This window comes from Hypanus sabinus, chromosome 11 (genome assembly GCF_030144855.1).
Source record: "Hypanus sabinus isolate sHypSab1 chromosome 11, sHypSab1.hap1, whole genome shotgun sequence".
Taxonomy (NCBI): Eukaryota; Metazoa; Chordata; class Chondrichthyes; order Myliobatiformes; family Dasyatidae; genus Hypanus; species Hypanus sabinus.
This window is the reverse complement of record NC_082716.1, coordinates 90,181,354-90,200,359: the sequence shown is the minus strand read 5'-3', so window position 1 is coordinate 90,200,359 and position 19,006 is coordinate 90,181,354. Positions and strand designations below refer to the sequence as shown.

General features: G+C 47.1%; 1 protein-coding gene across 3 annotated transcripts in view; it reads left to right on the top strand.

Moving 5' to 3' along the window:
* LOC132402188 (quinone oxidoreductase-like protein 2) overlaps positions 1 to 19,006 on the top strand; it is a 55,270-nt gene that overhangs the window by 14,518 nt on the left and 21,746 nt on the right. For 2 of the 3 annotated variants that reach the window (XM_059984888.1, XM_059984886.1), the window contains exons 4-7: positions 3,273 to 3,331; positions 13,293 to 13,358; positions 16,484 to 16,593; positions 18,516 to 18,597. In XM_059984888.1, coding sequence (XP_059840871.1) covers positions 3,273 to 3,331; positions 13,293 to 13,358; positions 16,484 to 16,593; positions 18,516 to 18,597 — 317 coding nt within the window. The remainder of the gene's footprint in view (positions 1 to 3,272; positions 3,332 to 13,292; positions 13,359 to 16,483; positions 16,594 to 18,515; positions 18,598 to 19,006) is intronic. The other variant, XM_059984887.1, reaches the window with a different exon arrangement.

The following is a 19,006-nucleotide window of genomic DNA, read 5'->3' as shown; positions in this document are numbered from 1 at the left end:
GGTAGTTTGGATTCATTTTGATAGTAGAGGAGGCCATGGATAGACATATCAGAATGGGAATGGGACGTGGAATTAAAATGTGTGGCCACTGGGAGATCCTGCTTTCTCTGGCAGACCGAGTGTAGTTGTTCAGTGAAACGGTCTCCCAGTCTGTGTCGGGTCTCACCAATATATAAAAGGCCACACCGGGAGCACTGGACACAGTATACCACACCAGCCGACTCACAGGTGAAGTGTTGCCTCACCTGGAAGGACTGTCTGGGGCCCTGAATGGTGGTGAGGGAGGAAGTGTAAGGGCAGGTGTAGCATTTGTTCTGTTTACAAGGATAAGTGCCAGGAGGGAGATCGGTGGGAAGGGATGGGGTGGACGAGTGGACAAGGGAGTCGCGTAGGGAGCGATCCCTGTGGAAAGCAGAAGGGGGGGGGGAGGGAAAGATGTGCTTGGTAGTGGGATCCCGTTGGAGGTGGCGGAAGTTACAGAGAATTATATGTTGGACCTGGAGGCTGGTAGGGTGGTAGGTGAGGACAAGGAGAACCCTATCCCAAGTGGGGTGGTGGGCAGATGGGGTGAGGGTAGATGTGCGGGAAATGGGAGAGATGCGTTTGAGAGCAGAGTACCTAAGAAATAGGGTGAAAGGCCATGACAGTGACAAGTAGGTAGGAAAACCATTGTGCGTGTTTGTTTTTGGCAATGGGTGGATGAAGAGGGAAGGAACAAAGAGGGGGAGTCCCACCCAGCTTAGTTACGGTGTGGGGGAAGGTGCAGTCTCACATATGGTGGCTGTTCAGCTCGTTGGGACCTTTCCAGACCCGAACAAAGCAATTCCATCGGTCCTATTCCCCTTCTCCCTGTAGCACAGCAGTCTTCCCTATCTGGGCCCATCAGCTCCCCTTTCTTTTCCCACTTAACCTACAGATAGTTTACAGCAATCAGTTAACTTACCGGTGTGAATTTGGAACATGGAATGAAATTGTAGTGCCCAAGGAAACTTGGAGGGAATGTGCAAACCCTATATAGTTACCACGGGGTCGGCTGTGTCAAAGGTCAAAGAAGAATGGTGGCCACACACATGGGCATACTTAATACAGTTTCCAACATTGGACAGTACGCTGCCAGTGCAGTCGAGGAAATGCAGGCCTGTTGCAGAGGTTCAGACATGGAGCCATAGCACAGCTGGGTACTAATACAGGAGCTGATGTATGTTTAAGAATTAGGACTAATGGTAAAGGGTAATTGCAAGGACAGAAGTTGTATTTTTGAGCCATTTTGAAGATTTGAAGCCATTTGAGCAGATTTGAAGCAGAGGGAACAGTACATACAGAGAAAACCTTTTACCAGTATCAGCTACTGTGGGTCCAGGAAGAGAAGGTGGGTGGTTAGTGGGGCTGACATCAAGGGAGAAGGATGTGGTCTTTTTTGGAAGAAAGGATCAGAGATGGTTTGAGGGAAGTTAAGCAAAAACCAAATGGAGTTTGGATCCTGAGGAGGCAGAGATCCTCAAAGAAATGGGAATTTAGATCCTGAGGAGGCAGAAAACCACAAGGGACTTTGGCTTGGCAGCCATGAAGGAAAGTGGCTAATTGATGATTTCTATCTCAATGATGAAGAAGTCTGTGAGTTTCTCAAAGGAGAAGGAGAGAGAGGTTTAACAAGGCAGTTTGAATTGAAGCTGGGGCACAGGTACAGTGACATAGCAAGTAGAACAACTGTCTCGTATCTTGCGTAACCTAGGTTCAGTTCTGACCACAGACATGTTTTGTGTGGAGTTAACGCATTGTCCTCATTGGGTTTCCTCTCTCAATGCAAAGGCATCTCAGCTGATAGATTAATTGGCTACTGTATATTGACCCAAGTGTGTTGGTGATTGCTGGAAGTTAGGAAGGGTGGAAAGGGGAAGTTGATAGGAATGTTTGAGAAGTGAAATGGGATTAATCTAAGCGGATGCTTGATGTCTGGTCTGGACTTCATGGGCCATGTTGTATAACTCTATGCAGTTTAAGCCATATGTTAACTGATTTAGCCAGAAATGGTGGCCAATGATCAAAGCTGTTAAATTCATAAGTGTTCATGGTTGAGCACATTGGAAAAGAGTTGTGGCTGTGCCAGGAGGAGGAGGAGGTGAGTGGGAGAGGGGGCAGAGAGTGAGAGAGATTCCATAGGAAAAAGGGCATCAGAACTAGAGCTGAGGATGTGTTCAGTGGATAAAGTGTAGAACAAAGGCCAGGGGCATGATAGCTTATCAGTTGGCAGAGGCCCAGGTCCATGTTGAGAGGGCTGGAAAGATTAGAGACCTTTAACTTTGGAGAGAGATAAATGAAAGTGGATGTACGCATTATTAGGTGGCCTAGATTTGTTCAGTTTGGAGCACCATTTCTAAGATTTCTAGATAGTGACACGAAAGGACAAATTTGAGAAAGCTCTTAATTCACAGGATGATGAACATTTCAAAACGCCTTCAGCCTGCTGGAAGTGATGAGTTTCCCTCCTACTAACTTGATGACTATGTGACTAGATTGAGGTTTTTTTTTGGGCCGTTTTTTCATTACTACTAAGAGGGTGGAGGTACAGGAGCAACACACAAATTACTGGAGGATCTCAGCAGGTATGGAAATGAATAAACAGTCAATATTTCAGGCCAAGACCCCTCTTCAGGATTGGAAAGGAAGGGAGAAGATACCAGAATAAAAAACATGGGAGGGGAAGGAGGACAGGCTGGAAAAGGATAGGTTAAGCTAGGTGGGTTGTAAACGTAAAGGGCCGGAGAGGAAGGAATCTGATAGGGAAGGAGAGTAGACCATAGGGGAAAGGGAAGAAGGGGGGGCACCAAGGACAGATAATAGGAGGGTGAGAAGAGGAATTAACAGGCTGGAGTTGGGAAATGAAGAGGGAAGGAGGAAAGTTAAATCGGTGTTCACACCAGCAGGTTGGATCGGAGCCTGTAGATCCACACTCAATGATGTAGAGACAGCTTTCCCTCTGCCATTTGTTTTCTGAATGGTCCATGAACACTACCTCATTATTACTTTTTTACACCATTTATATATTTATGTAATCTGTGTTTCTTTCATCTTGAACTGTACTGCTGCTGCAAAACACATTTCATGCCATATGTCAGAGATCATAAATCCCATTTTGATTCTGATGAGCACAGATCAACCTCTCCATTTCTTTTGTGACAGAAATAGTCACAAAATAACAAGGGATGTGTAGACAAATGAAGTTGTATGCTTGGTCTCAAGCATTTACCCAAAAGGTTACATTTGTTTTGCAGGAATGGAGTTCGCAGGGTCAGTGACAGAAGTTGGTACAAATGTCACAGGGGTTTCCAAGGTAAGACTCTGCAGTTCAGGTGCATTGGATCCATCTACTGTATTTGGAGGCTAATGCCAAGCTGGAGGGTGCACATGTAGGATAAGCTTCTCTGATTCACTTGTCAGCTTTAACCTGCAAGCATAGGCATCAGAAACTTTGTTTCTTGCAACAGTCTGCAATCTCTCTGTAAATTTGATCCTCTAAATCCTGTGGACTATAATATAATCCTGTGGCGACCCACTTCCTAGCGCACTTGAACCGGCTCACGAATGGCCAGCATGCAGGTGCAAAGGCCAGGTCCGCAACAAAGGGAAAAAGCTTGCGGGGGTTTGTGAGTACGTGTCCCTTGGAGCATCCGCGCCCAGGGAGGGCGGGATGAGGGAGGCTTTAAAGCAAGGCTGTGAGGTTCGAATAAAATCATCTTTAATTGCAGTTTACCGACTCCATGTCATTATTTCAGCGCTGCGTGTAGCACACCACTACAATTGGTGACCCCGATGGTCCAAACGATTTTTGGACTGGAGATGACCGACGCCGCATCTGTTCATGCGGTTTTGTTGAAACTGCCAAGCTTCTGGGCGCTGCGGCCTCACCTGTGGTTCCAGCAAGCAGAAGCCGAATTCCACGTTCTGCAGATAACCTCAGAGGACACACGTTACTACTACGTGGTGAGCTCCCTCGACCAGGACACAGCGGCCCAGGTTGCGGAGTTCGTACAGTCTCCCCCAGCGGACGGCAAGTACACGGAATTCAAAGCCCTGCTCCTAAGGACTTTTGGACTCTCACGGCACGAGCGAGCTGCCCGCTTACTGCACCTGGATGGCTTCGGAGACAGACCTCCATCGGCTTTAATGAATGAGATGTTGTCTCTGGCCGACGGACACACACCCTGCCTCATGTTTGAGCAGGCATTCCTGGAGCAGCTGCCCGAGGACATATGCTTGCTGCTGTCCGACGCGGATTTCAGCAACCCCCGGAAGGTGGCAGCCCGGGCGGACTTGCTGTGGAACGCCAAGAAGGTGAGTGGGGCGTCCATCGCACAGATCACCAGGCCACGCTCCCAGCAGCAAACCAGTCCAGGCCCGGCCGCAGAGCCTGCTAACCCCAGAGGCAGGGGTGGGGAGCCCAATGAACAATGGTGTTTCTACCACCAGCGGTGGGGCGCAGAAGCCCGCCATTGTCACCCGCCCTGCCAGTTCCCGGGAAACGCCAGGGCCAGCCGCCGCTGATGGCTACGGCGGCTGGCCTTCAGGATAGCCTCCTGTATGTGTGGGACCAGCGGTCGGGATGCCATTTTTTGGTCGACACCAGTGCCGAGAACAGCGTCTTACCTCCGACGGGTTACGACACCCGCAACAGGGCACCGGGTCCCCCCCCGAGGGCCGTGAACGGCAGCACAGTAAGGACCTATGGCACCCGTCAGGTGCAGCTACAGTTCGGCTCCAGCCAGTTCACGTGGGACTTCACACTGGCTGCCGTAGCCCAACCGCTTCTGGGTGCGGATTTTTTGTGGGCTCACAGCCTACTGGTCGACCTGCCCAGGAAGAGACTGGTCCACGCCGAGACCTTTCAGACGTTCTCCCTGGGTGCAGCCCAGTTGCCAGCCCCACACCTAGACTCCATCACGACAACGACTTCACCAGAGTCCTGGCAGATTTCCCATCGGTTCTGGCACCGCAGTTCATGGCAGCCATGCCCAGACACGGCGTACAGCACCACATCCCGACCCAGGGACCACCCCTCCACGCCCATGCTCGGTGGCTTCCCCCGGACAAGCTCCGACTGGCGAAGGAGGAGTTCAAGAGGATGGAGGAATTGGGGATCATCTGGCGGTCCAACAGCCTATGGGCCTCCCCCCTGCACATGGTACCCAAAGCGACAGGGGGCTGGAGACAGTGCGGCGACTACCGCAGGCTGAACGAGGCTACCACACCGGACCGCTACCCTGTGCCGCACATTCAGGACTTTGCAGTGAACCTGCACGGCGCATCGATCTTCTCCAAGGTAGACCTCATCCGAGGATACCATCAAATCCCGATGCATCCTGACGACGTCCCCAAAACGGCTCTTATCACCCCGTTCGGCCTTTTTGAGTTCCTCTGCATGCCGTTTGGCCTGAAGAATGCCGCACAGACGTTCTCAGAGGTTAATGGACGTGGTGGGACGCGACCTGAACTTCGCATTCATCTATTTGGACGACATCCTCATAGCCAGCAGCAGTCATCAGGAGCATCTGTCCCACCTCCGTCAACTCTATGCCCGGCTGAGTGAATACGGTCTAACTATCAACCCGGCCAAATGCCAGTTCGGGCTCGACACCATTGACTTCCTGGGCCACAGGATTACTAAAGACGGGGCAGCCCCTCTGCCCGCTAAGGTAGATGCAGTCCGCCATTTCCCCCCACCCACCATGATCAAAGGCCTTCAGGAATTTGTAGGTATGGTCAATTTCTACCACCGCTTCCTCCCTTCAGCTGCCCGAATCATGCGCCCCCTGTTCGCCCTGCTGTCGGGTCCGGGCAAGGACATTACCTGGGACGAGGAGTCCGCCGCCGCTTTCGTTCAAACGAAGGAAGCCTTGGCAAATGCCGCGATGCTAGTGCACCCCAGAATGGACGCCCCTACCGCCCTCACAGTGGATGCATCTAGCACGGCAGTCGGTGGGGTACTGGAGCAGCTCATTGCAGGTCGCTGGCAACCCCTGGCGTTTTTCAGCAAACACCTGCGGCCACCCGAGCTCAAATACCCTGCTTTCGACCGGGAACTGTTGGCGCTATAACTGGCAATCCAGCATTTCAGGTACTTCTAAGAAGGTAGGCCTTTCACCGCGTTCACGGACCACAAACCGCTTACCTTTACGTTCACGAAGGTGTCTGATCCCTGGTCGTCCCGCCAGCAGCGCCATCTGTCCTACATCTCTGAATACACGACGGATGTCCGGCACATCTCGGGTAAGGACAATGTCGTGGCGGATGCGCTCTCTCGCCCTACCGTTCATGCCCTTTCCCAAGGGGTAGACTTTGAGGCGCTGGCAGAGGCACAGCAGGCAGACGAGGAGATCCCGAGTTACAGAACCGCAGTCTCTGGTTTGCAGCTCCAGGACCTCCCCGTAGGCCCAGGTGAGAGGACCCTACTCTGTGACGTCGCCACCGGCCAGCCCTGTCCCGTCATCCCGGCACCTTGGCGGCGACGTGATTTCGACTCCATTCATAACTTGGCGCACCCCTCCATCCAGACAACCGTCCGGATGGTCTCCAGCAGGTTTGTTTGGCACGGACTCCACAAGCAGGTCAGTGAATGGGCCAGGACGTGCATGCACTGCCAGACGGCCAAGGTGCAGCGGTACACCAAAGCTCTGCCGCAGCAGTTCCACCCTACCCACTGGCATTTCGACCACATTCATGTGGATATCGTGGGCCCCTTGCCAGTGTCGCGCGGAGCGCAGCACCTCCTGACTATCGTGGACTGGTTCACAAGATGGCCAGAGGCGATCCCGCTCACCGACACCACCTCCGAATCTTGCGCCCGGGCACTGATGGCCACCTGGGTGTCCCGCTTTGGTGTACCGGCCCACGTTACCTCCGACAGAGGCGCCCAGTTCACCTCCAGCCTGTGGTCAGCTATGGCCAGCCTTTTGGGGACTCAGCTGCACCACACCACTGCTACCACCCACAGTCGAACGGACTAGTGGAGCGTTTCCACCGTCACCTGAAGTCGGCTCTCATGGCCCACCTGCGAGGAGCCAACTGGGTGGATGAGCTTCCCTGGGTCCTACTCGGCATCTGCACGGCGCCCAAAGACGATCTGCACGCCTCGTCGGCTGAGTTGGTGTAAGGCGCACCCCTGGTCGTCCCCGGGGAGTTCATTCCAGCCCCGAGGGGGCAAGAGGAAGAACCCATAGCAATCCTGGGCAGACTACACGAGAGGCTTGGTGACCTGGCCCCCATATCCACTTTGCAGCATGGGCAGAACCCGACCTGCGTACCCAAAGACCTGCAGAACTGTAAGTTTGTGTTTGTACGAAGGGGCAGGCATCGGCCACCGCTGCAATGGCCCTATGAGGGGCCGTTTTACGGTGCTCAGGAACAACGGGTCCACGTTCGTGCTGGACGTTGGGGGGAGAGAGGAGGTTTTCACGGTGGACCGACTCAAACCAGCCCATGTGGACCTGGCGCAACCGGTTGAGTTTCCGGCACCGCGGCGCAGAGGCCGACCTCCCAAACAGGGTCCGGCCCAGACTGTGGACATTGTGGTGTGTATCGCCGGTTCTGGGGGGGGGGCGGGGTTATGTGGCGACCCAGTTCCTAGCGCACTCGAACCGGCTCACAAATAGCTAGCGTGCAGGCACAAAGGCCAGGTCCGCAACAAAGGGAAAAACCCTGCGGGGGTTTGTGAGTATGTGTCCCTTGGAGCATCCATGCCCGGGGAGGGCGGGATGAGGGAGGCTTTAAAGCAAGGCTGTGAAGTTCGAATAAAATCATCTTTAATTGCAGTTTACTGACTCCGTGTCGTTATTTTAGCGCTGTGTGTAGCACACGGCTACAATCCTATTAACATAGTCATACCTTTCTTATTCTTCAGTTCTACCCATAAAGCCTCACTGGACATGTTCTCTAGTCTGTCCTGACTGAGCACTGCTGTGATATTTTCCTTGACTGGTAATGTCACTCTTTTGCCTTTAATCCCTCCCACTTTGTCAACTCTAAAACAACGGAATCCTGGAATATTAAGCTGCCACTCCTGCCCTTCCTGCAACCAAATCTCACTGATGGCTACGAAGTCATAATTGTATGTGCTGATTCTTCCATATGCTCATCCGCCTTTCCTACAATACAAGCAGCTTGTATTGCCATATAAGCAGCTCGGGACATTGGTTCGAGCTCAACTTTTTGATTTTTAACCTTCTAAATAGGCTTAACATTATCTTTCTTCACAACCGTCTGTTCTGGTGCTCTGGTTCCAATTCCCCTGCCCACACCTACCTCCATCCCAGGCAGTACTAGTAAACCTTCCTGCTAGGATATTAGTTTTCCAATTCAGGTCCAAAAGGTCCTGTCTGTACATATCTCAACTTCTCTGAAAGAGAGCCCAATGATCCAAAAATTAGCCACATATTGAACTGTATGATCTTCCTATTTCTGGCCTCACTAACAGTGGCCTCTCAGATAACAGTCCTGAGATCACAGCCCTGAGGATCCTATCCTTTAAGTTAGCACCTAACTCCCTAAGTTCACTTTGTAGGATCCCGTCACCCATCCTATCCATGCCATTGGTACTGACATGGACTATGATTTCTAGCTGCTCACCTTCCCACTCAAGAATGGACTCAATCCGAGATATCCTTAACCCTGACACCCAGAAGGCAGCAAATTAACGGGAAACTCATTCTTGTCTACAGAACCTCCTTTCTGTTCCCCTAACTAATGACTGCCCTTTTACTATAGCTCACCTCTTCTTTCCCCCTTCTAAACTACAGATCTTGACTGAGTGCCAGAGACCTGCTTGCTGCTGCTTCTCCCTGGGAGGTGTTCTGCACCCCCCCCCCCCACCCCGCTCATCCAACAGTATCCAGAGCATTATACTTACTATTAAGGGGAATGGCCACTCCACTTATACTCTTCTCTTTGTTGGCTCAGATAAAACTCAGTCAGAGCAAGACGTGCAGTCTTCAGATAGTTTTTACCTTACAAGATGTCGCTCTCTCACTTGCTGTTTCAGAACAGTCTTGTTTTCTCATACCCTTTTTATTCCCCGTTATTAAAATTGGATTTTAGAAAGATGAAAACCCCATGACAATAAAGCTCCAGTAATTTGAATGAAAATAATAAAGTATTTAATCTATGTATGCAAATATGACGGACTTCCGGTAAGATGGCGATTGCTTAGCTGCTCCGAACTTTTGTTCCGTTATTTTCGCTATCTTTGCACTAAATGTCTCCATTTTTTAAACCTTAGTTAGGAACTTTATTTGGTTTCTTTCACTTACCTGTGAACACATCTACCTTACAATGTCTAACAAGAGTTCTAAATCTGGGAGAAAGGAAGTTTTGGTGGGGTGGCCCTGTTGGTGTGGAATGAGATTCAGTCCTGAGCAAGGGGTGACTTAGGAACAGGGGAAGTAGAGTCTGTGTGGATTGAGCTGAGGAACAGTAAGGGTAAAAAGACCCTGATGGGTGTTGTGTACAGGCCCCCAAACAGTAGCATGGATATTGGGTACAAGTTGATTAGGGAGTTAACATTGGCATGTGCTAAAGGTAATGCAGTCGTTATGGGAGATTTCAACATGCAGGTGAACTGGGAGAATCAGGTAGGTGCTGGACCCCAGGATAGGGAGTTTGTGGAGTGTCTGAGGGATGTATTTTTGGAACAGCTTGTGCTTGAGCCAACCAGGAACGAGGCTATTTTGGACTTGGTGATGTGTAATGAACAGGAATTGATAAGTGATCTTGAAGTAAAGGAGCCATTAGGAAGTAGTGATCATAACATGATAAGTTTTTATCTACAATTTGAGAGGGATAAGGGCAGATCAGAGGTGTCAGTGTTGCAATTAAATAAAGGAGACTACGGAGCCATGAGGAAAGAGCTGGCCAAAGTTAAATGGGCGGATGCCCTGGCAGGAAAGACAGTGGATCAGCAGTGGCAGTTATTCTTGGGGATAATACAAAAGATGCAAAAGCAGTTCATTCCAATGAGAAGGAAGGATTCAAAGAGGGGGAAGGGGCCACAGTGGTTGACAAAGGAAGTCAGAGATTGTATAGCATTAAAGAAAAAGAAGTATGACAAGGCTAGGATGAGTGGGAATACAGATGATTGGGGAAGTTTTAAGGAACAGCAGATCTTAACTAAAAAAGCAATACGGAGAGAAAAAATCAGGTATGAGTTCAGTCTAGCCAGGAATATAAAAGGGGATAGCAAAAGCTTTTTTTAGCTATGTGAAGAGAAAGAAGGTAGTTAAGAACAATGTTGGCCCCTTGAAGAATGAATTGGGAGAAATTGTTATGGGAAACAGGGAAATGGCAACAGAATTTAATGCGTACTTTAGATCTGTCTTCACCAGGGAGGACACAAGCAATCTCCCAGATATATGGATGGGCCAGGGTCATAAGATATCAGAAGAATTGAAACAGATTGACATTAAGAAAGAAACTGTGATGAGTAGACTGATAGGACTGAAGGCTAATAAATCCCCGGGTCCAGATGGTCTGCATCCGAGGGTTCTAAAAGAGGTGGCTCAGGAAATTGCGGATGCATTGGTAATCATTTTCCAATGTTCCTTAGATTCAGGATCAGTTCCTGAAGATTGGAGAGTGGCTAATGTTATCCCACTTTTCAAGAAGGGAGGGAAGGAGAAAACGGAGAACTATCGCCCTGTTAGCCTAACGTCAGTCGTGGGGAAGCTGCTTGAGTCCATTATTTAGGACGAAATAGTGGCATATCTTGATGGCAGTAATAGGATTAGGCCGAGCCAGCATGGATTTACCAAGGGCAAATCATGCTTGACTAATCTGTTGGAGTTTTTTGAGGGTAAGCCAGTGGATGTTGTGTACCCAGATTTTCAGAAGGCATTCGATAAGGTGCCACATAGGAGATTTGTGAGTAAAATCAGAGCTCATGGCATTGGGGACAGTGTTTCAACATGGATAGAAAACTGGTTGGCAGATAGAAAGCAAAGGGTAGCAGTGAATGGGTGTTTCTCGGACTGGCTGGAGGTGACTAGTGGGGTACCACAGGGCTCTGTATTGGGACCACAGCTCTTTACGATTTATGTCAACGATTTAGATGAGGGCATTGAAAACTATATCAGCAAGTTTGCTGACGATACTAAACTGGGTGGCAGTGTGACATGCGAAGAGAACGTTAGGAGAATACAGGGAGACTTGGATAGGCTGGGTGAGTGGGCAGATACTTGGCAGATGTCATTCAGTGTGAATAAATGTGAAGTTATCCACTTTGGAAGCAGGAACAAGAGGGCAGAGTATTGTCTGAACGGTGTAGAGTTAGGTAAGGCAGAAATGCAAAGAGACCTAGGAGTCATAGTTCATCAGTCAATGAAGGTGAATGAGCAAGCGCAACAGGCAGTGAAGAGGGCAAATGGAATGTTGTCCTTTATTACAAGGGGAATTGAGTACAAGAGCAAGGATGTCCTTTTGTATTTGTACAGGGCCCTGGTGAGACCACACCTGGAATATTGTGTACAGTTTTGGTCTCCAGATTTAAAGAAGGACGTTCTGGCAATTGAGGAAGTGCAGCGTAGATTCACTAGGTTGATTCCTGGGATGGCAGGGCTGTCTTACGCAGAAAGATTGGAGAGATTGGGCTTGTACACGCTGGAATTGAGGAGATTGAGAGGGGATCTGATTGAAATGTTTAAGATAATTAAAGGATTTGATAGAACTGAGGCAGGAAATATGTTCCAGATGTTGGGAGAGTCCAGTACCAGAGGGCATGGATTGAGAATAAGAGGTCAGTTATTTAAAACAGAGTTGAGGAAAAACTTCTTCTCCCAGAGAGTTGTGGAGGTGTGGAATGCACTGCCTTGGAAGACGGTGGAGGCCAATTCTCTGGATGCTTTCAAGAAGGAGCTAGATAGATATCTGATGGATAGGGGAATCAAGGGATATGGGGACAAGGCAGGGACTGGGTATTGATAGTGAATGATCAGCCATGATCTTAGAATGGCAGTGCAGACTCGAGGGGCCGAATAGTCTACTTCTGCATCTATTGTCTATTGTCTATAGCCTCCTGAGACCCTCGCTGCGCTGGAACAACACCGAGACGATATTTTAAAGGAATTTAGAACCGCTTTCAAACAGCTGGAAGCCAAACTGGATCGGATCAACGATAGAGTGGACGAACATGCTGAACACTTATCTCGCATCGATTCGACTTCTGAAGATTTAGAAAGTCGTGTTCGATACTTGGAGACTCTCTGTTCCAGCCTAGAGGGAAAATGTAACAAACTCCTTTCCAAAATGGTGGATCTCGAAAATCGGAGCAGACACTGTAACCTTCGAATTCTTGGGTTGCCAGAGGCCACCGAACATGGATCAACCGTGAAGTTTTTCGCCGAGTTTCTCTATGAGATATTCAGGAAAGATTCGCTTCCGAACCCGCCTGAGCTCAAAAGGGCACACAGGGTCTACGTTCCCCCCGGAATTCTGGGCTCCCGCCCACGACCGGTAATTTTGTGCTTTCATCAATACCAGGTAAAACACCGTCTGATTATGGAGGCACGTCGCAAATACAGTCTTTCCAAAATACAGTCATTCGCTTTGTGGAGGATTTTGCACCCCAGATCTTAAAGATGCGCGCCGAGTTTAAAGGCGTAATGAAAGTGCTTTTTGATCGTGGTTTTAAACCCTCTCTTCACAATCCTGCCGATTTACGAATCACGCTTAATACTGGAAAATATAAGTGGTTTAAGTCAGTGAAGGAGGCTGAGGCATTTGTTGCAATTCTTCCGGCTATCCAGTCATCTTCAGAACCCGATCGGACCTCCTAAAATGGGGGATAAGTACTTCTCGTAGTAAAATTACTTTTTCCGGACTCAGACTTTACTTGAATCACTCAGACACTATTTATTGAAACTCTAAGGGCTGTTGACAATCTCTCCCTGGATTTGGTGTGTCTTTTTTAAATAGACATTCTGTGCTTAATGTTTCCCTATGGACGTTAAAATAGTACTTGTGTAATCTATCTTATTCTTGTATAACTTCATTTATAGAGTTCTACAGTTGACTCTATGTATGCAAATATTATTTGAAGAAACAGTGTTTTTGACAAAGGACATGACAGGAAATGCCAAACGTCATTCAGAAAGAAAATTGATTCTAGGCTGGATTCTTCATTATGATTTTTGTTCCCCTACATTTTGGGGGATGGTTGTAGTGCCAGCACACCTCATCATCTGTATGAGTTGTTGAACTTTATCTAACATGGGTATATATTTCAAGAGAGATTTAATTTGTATTCTGTTCAGGGAGACCGAGTGATAGGCGTGAGTTCCATTGGAGCGATGGCAGAACAGTGTATTGTTGACCATAAGGTGAGTGGCATGTGATTTCAGTGCAGCCAGTGAAGTCTGTTCTGAAAATCTCGTGATCTTTTGGGGTGAAACAATCGGTTGGGCTGAGATGGAGTGGAAGGAGTACAGTTTGAATTAATGTTTGGTTTGGGGTTTGTGGTTTAAATACTACCTCAAGAAGAATACGTCATGTCTCAGAAGCTGAAGTCCACGAGTAAGGATACGGCTTAATCGACTCTTCTGTAGAGTTTGGGTTATCACTCAACCTCTTTCTTATGCTCTCACATTGGTGCAAACACCAGAGAGCATAGGTACAAAATTAAGGGAGGGAAGTTTAGGGGAGACATCAGGGGTAAGTTTTTTACACAGAGTGTTGTGAGTGCCTGGAATGACTTGCCAAGGATGGTGGTGAAGGATAAAACATTAGGGGTATTTAAGAGCCTCTTGGATAGGCATATGGATGAAAGAAAAATGGAGGGTTATGGGGTAGTGTGGGTTTAGTACTTTTTTTAAGGATTATATGGGTCGGCACAACATGGAGGGCTGAAGGGCCTGTACAGTGCCATAGTGTTCTATGGTTCTGTTGGCTATGACTTTAAACAAACCAAGCCAGTTGCAAAGTGCTCAGTAATGCTTCTTTGATTCTTCAAGTGTTCACATTTCACTCTGACACATTGCCATGCTTAATCAACTGTTGCAACACCGAACATTGCCACAGAGGTTGCACTTCAAAATGTGTCTCATTCTCTGTGAAGGATTGCGACATCATGAGGGTATTCAAGCCATTTAGTCTGTTTTCTGTCAGCTGCTGCACTGGCCCCCTCCCCATGTACACATTTTGTTGTGTTTACTCACCTCATCACAGTCTACAGCAATCTTCACAAACTTCATTTCCAGCTGCAAATCAGTACTTTTTGAAAGTTATCAACTAGCATGATGTATTAATTTCTGGGAATCTGTGCCCACTACACTGTGAGAAAGAGAGGAAGGAAAACTTCTGTTCCAGCGAGGCTTGTTAGTTTAACCTGTAATTCTGAACTCAACTCTGTAGGCTGATCTTTTTGAGTTTTTGTAACTCTTTGGAAAGATGCTGCTTTCATATGAAGAGGAAAGGAATACTTTTGGTATAATAGAGTAATGACGTTTGCTGATTGTAAGGTAAAATTATTGTTGAGGTAAATTATCCTATTGCCATCTGTGGTCCTCCCTGCAGCTAAATTAGTTTTACCTGTAATGTTTTGTGGTTAAGGAGCTCAATTGCTGATCCCTTGTTCCCATTATGGTGAACAAAGCTGAATTTATGATAGACAGTTCTGACACACTTTAAAAGGCTCCTGTGTTCTGTATTTTAAAGAAGTTTATTCTTTTAGTACTCTCTTCCATCAAAAGGAAGCTCCATCAAATGTATTTCATTGTCTTTAATATGAGTGTAGAGGCTAAATGGCTTCCGAAGCTATGCAAATACTGGTCTGAATTTAAAAAGTGGGGAAGGGTAGGGCAATGTACTTCCAGTTGTGATTGTGGAATGGAAATACCATTCAAACCATTGCCATAGTTAGTATTGTTTACACACTGTCAAGAAGTCAGAGAGTCATAGAGTAATATAGCATGGAAACAGGCCACTTGGCCCAACTGGTCCATGCCAACCACAGCATATTTCCTGGTAGCCCCACTTGCTCACCCATAACCCTCCAAATCACTGTCCTCCATGTTCCTATCCAAGCGTCTCTTAAACATTGCAGTTGTGCCTGCTTTGACCTCTTCCTCCGGCAGTTCATTCTAGGTATTTACTATCCTCTGTGTAAGGAAGTTTTCTCAGGTATGTTTTAATTCTCTCCCCTCTTATTTTGTGTCTGTGCCCTCTAACTGATTATTTCTTGATTGTTCAGGATGTCAAAGGTTACAGGAGAATGGGGTTGTGAGGGATTATAAATCAGCCGTGGAATGGTGAGCAGACTCGATGGGTCAAATAGCCTAATTCTGCCCCAACGTCTTATGGAACTGAGCGGTGATCTTATAGATGTGTATAAAATTAGGGGTACAGTCAGAACTAATACGGACTGCCTTTTTCCCGGGGTTGGGGAATCAAAAAATCAAGGACATAGGTTTAAGGTAATAGGAACCTGAAGGGCAACTGTTTCATCCAAAGTATGGTCACTCTATGAAATGAACTGCCAGAGGCAGGTAGCTTAACAACACTTAGTAAGTATTTAGGCAGACACATAGGAAGGGTTGAGAAGAATCTGGGTGAAATGCAGGCAAATGGGATGAAATTAGATCGGAACCTTGACCAAAGGGCTCATTTCCATGCTGTCTGACATTATGACTATACTGCTTATGCCCAGCCTGAATGGGGATGATTGGATATATATCCCAGTAGTTAACCCTGGAGATTTCACAATGTAACTATAATTGTTTTGTGCCTTGGCCTTGTCACTTGGATTGACAGTGATATCGTTGATCACCTTGTTTTAATAATATATCCAAATGCTTTATGGTTTAAGGCTGGGTCGCACTGTTTTGTATTGTTTAGGGTAAATATCTCATCTACAGAGTAGATTGAGCAAGCCTGCCAGATGCTGTCAGTGTGCCTTTTAACTTGAGAGCTCATTGCAGTCAGTTGCTTTAAAAAGCCTAAGGGTGGCAGGGTGGAGATATGTTCTCTGCCAAATGAGGTGTCAGGCCTTTCCTCTGCTAGCCTACAGGTCACCCTTGGGCAAGGAGTAGCACCTGCCTAGCTCCCCAATCAGGGTCACATGGAACCATGGGAGCAGGTGGTGCATATCGCAAGTTCTGCTGATGCAACCACTTGCACCAGGCAGACAGTCTCTGAAGAGTATTGATAATGGCTGCAGTCACCCGTCTTGTAGAGACACTGCCCAGAAGAAGGCAAAGGCAAACCACTGCTGTGGAAAAATTTGCCAAGAACAATCATGGTCATGGAAACACCATGATATAACAATGTGGCACATAGTGATGACAACGACTGGTATTTGATCATAAAAAGTCACTGCAGAATGAGTAATAACACACTGGAGGGTAGAGGGAGGAATATGGGATTGGGGGAAAAATGTGTGGTCAGTGGTGGTTTGTTGCATATCCAATATGCTGCGTTGGTTTTAACTGTGTGCCTGAAATCCCTTTAGGTATTGTGGCTGATTGATGAGACTATATCGTTTGAAATGGCAAGCGTGTTACCAGTTTCATACGGCACTGCAATCCTGGCTCTGCAGCACCGAGCAAACACACAGCCAGGGTGAGAAGTGATATCATTCAATCCTAGTTTGCCTTTCACATGCTTGTCAGCAGATAGTATAGGAGGCTCTCTGTCAATTGCAGGAGCAACAGCTTATGGTGAAAACTGGGACAAATATGTTTTACAATTCTATTCCATTTACCTTAACCTTGTAGACACAATTTTGAAGTGTGCAGCACAGAACAAGATTGATGAACCCAAAGTTCCGGAATACCTCCTTGAAAGAGCGATTGAGCTAATCCAACTCCTCTATTATTTCCCCTGCATCATCCTCCTTTGCAAGTGGTCTCGCTGTCAGTAGATGAACCTAAGCATTTGAAGATAAATCCAAGTTGAAACTCTCTAGACAGTAATTTGTGGTCTTGCAGCTGCTCCCTTGAGCTGGTCTGATTTGAATCTGTAGTACAGATCTGTACCAATTAACTAATTCTAACTAAAATCAAAAATTAACTCTCTCTCTATACTAATCTGTAGTTAATTAACCTACCAGTGCAGCTTTTCTAATCTTAAGTGACAATATTTCCAATTTAAAGGAACTTTGGTTTACAGACAGTCCTCAGAACCCTCGCATGGCCTGAGGACTGCATCTTCTCTTGCTCCGAAGATGATAATTGGAGGCAATTTTTCTGTGACTCAATACCAATCAGGTCCCAAGCTGCTTGACTACCAAGTTTCAACCTGTACTCTTAAACAACTTCACTTGGAGCAGTCTTGCTATTTAGCAAGACTGCGGCACAACCTGTCACTATTTATAACAAATTTTAAGTCTGATCTAAGTTTTTCTTCATACACACCAAACACCATTGGTGCTGCAGTTTGTGTAGCCATCTCGTGGCTCCTGTGAGCCAGGTTCAAGCTTGTTCTCTTTGTGATATATGTAGGTTTCTCCTAGGTTCTTTTGTTTCCTCTCACATTCCAAAGAGGTGCTGTTCAGTTGGTTAGTTGGGCACTCCATATTTCCCTTGGTGTAAGTGGATGGCAGGAGACTCTGGTGGGTGTTAGTGGGTATGGGAAAGAAAATAAGTGACAGGAAAATATGGGGAATGGAATTGCTCAAAATGCTCTCTCTCTCAGAGCTGGCATAGATTCGGTGGACTAAATGGGCTTTTATTTCAAAAGAAAATGTCAAATAATGTGAAAGTTAGAATTAATCTCATCGAAGCTCTCTCAAGCTACAATTGAATATTCCTCCCCCCCCCCCCCCACCCCACAATCACTTATCACTCTCATCAAATTCACATCCGGCTTCTTCTTCTTCTTCCCTCTTCTGAGGCTGTCCTCAGGGATTGAGTATGACTTTGCGACTTCCACTCCAATTCTGAGGTAGCTAAAGAGGCCACACATTTATGGTAATTTTACCAGCACTGACAGATGCTCCCACTCCAGTAACTCTGCCAAGGGGTTTTTCTTCAAGAACAATACAGTGTAATTGTGAGAGATGAATTTTTCTTTGGGGGGGGGGGGGAGTGTGATTGTGAATGAAATGGCCAGTCCATTCCCATTTCTCTTGAACTACAGCACAGCTAAGCCTCTTACCAAGTGTCACCTGGAGGCAGTTGGTTTGAGGAATTGTTGTATTCCTTAATGTATCTTGATTAAGATCACCAGCTAGGCAAGTACTCAAAGACCAGTTCTGTGAGCTTCCTGGTTCATGAGATGTTGTTCCATGCTGGACATTGCTGCCTAGCTCCATGCTTATGGGGAAAGATCCTGACTTACATTTATCTTGTTTAATACAATAATTAAAACTCACCACTTCGACCAAAGTGTTGGTCATTGACCAAGTACCTTGCTGCTGTTGTTCAGAAATGACATGGATGATTAAATGCAACTTGTTTTTTTGTGATCATGTGATTCTGTATTTCCGAGAGGCCTGAATCTAATTTGAAGTTGTGTCCCTTGTTTCTGCTGACACTTGCCAGGGAGACTGTTCTGGTGACAGCGGCCGCTGGCGCAGCAGGACTTGCTGCTGTGGACATTGCATCTCGTATCCTGAATGCCAAGGTTTGATACTCTTTTTGTTTTTGATACCATAAGACATAGTAGCAGAATTGGGCCATTTGGCCTTTTGAGGCTGCCTTGCCTTTCATCATGGCTGATCCAATATTCCTCTCAGCCCCAATCGCCTGCTTCTCTCTGTATCTCTGCATGCCCTGCCCTATCAAGAATCTACCAACCTCTGCCTGAAATATACATAAAGACTTGACCTCCACAGCTGCCTGTGCAAGGAATTCCACAAGGTTCACCACTCTCTGGCTAAAGAAATTCCTCCTTATCTCTGTTCTAAAACTACGCTCTTCTATTCTGAGGCTGTGTCCTCTGGTCTTAGACTCCCCCATCATAGAAAATATCCTTTCACTACTAAATAGGTTTCAATGAGGTCACCCCTAATTCTTCAGAATTCTAGTGAATA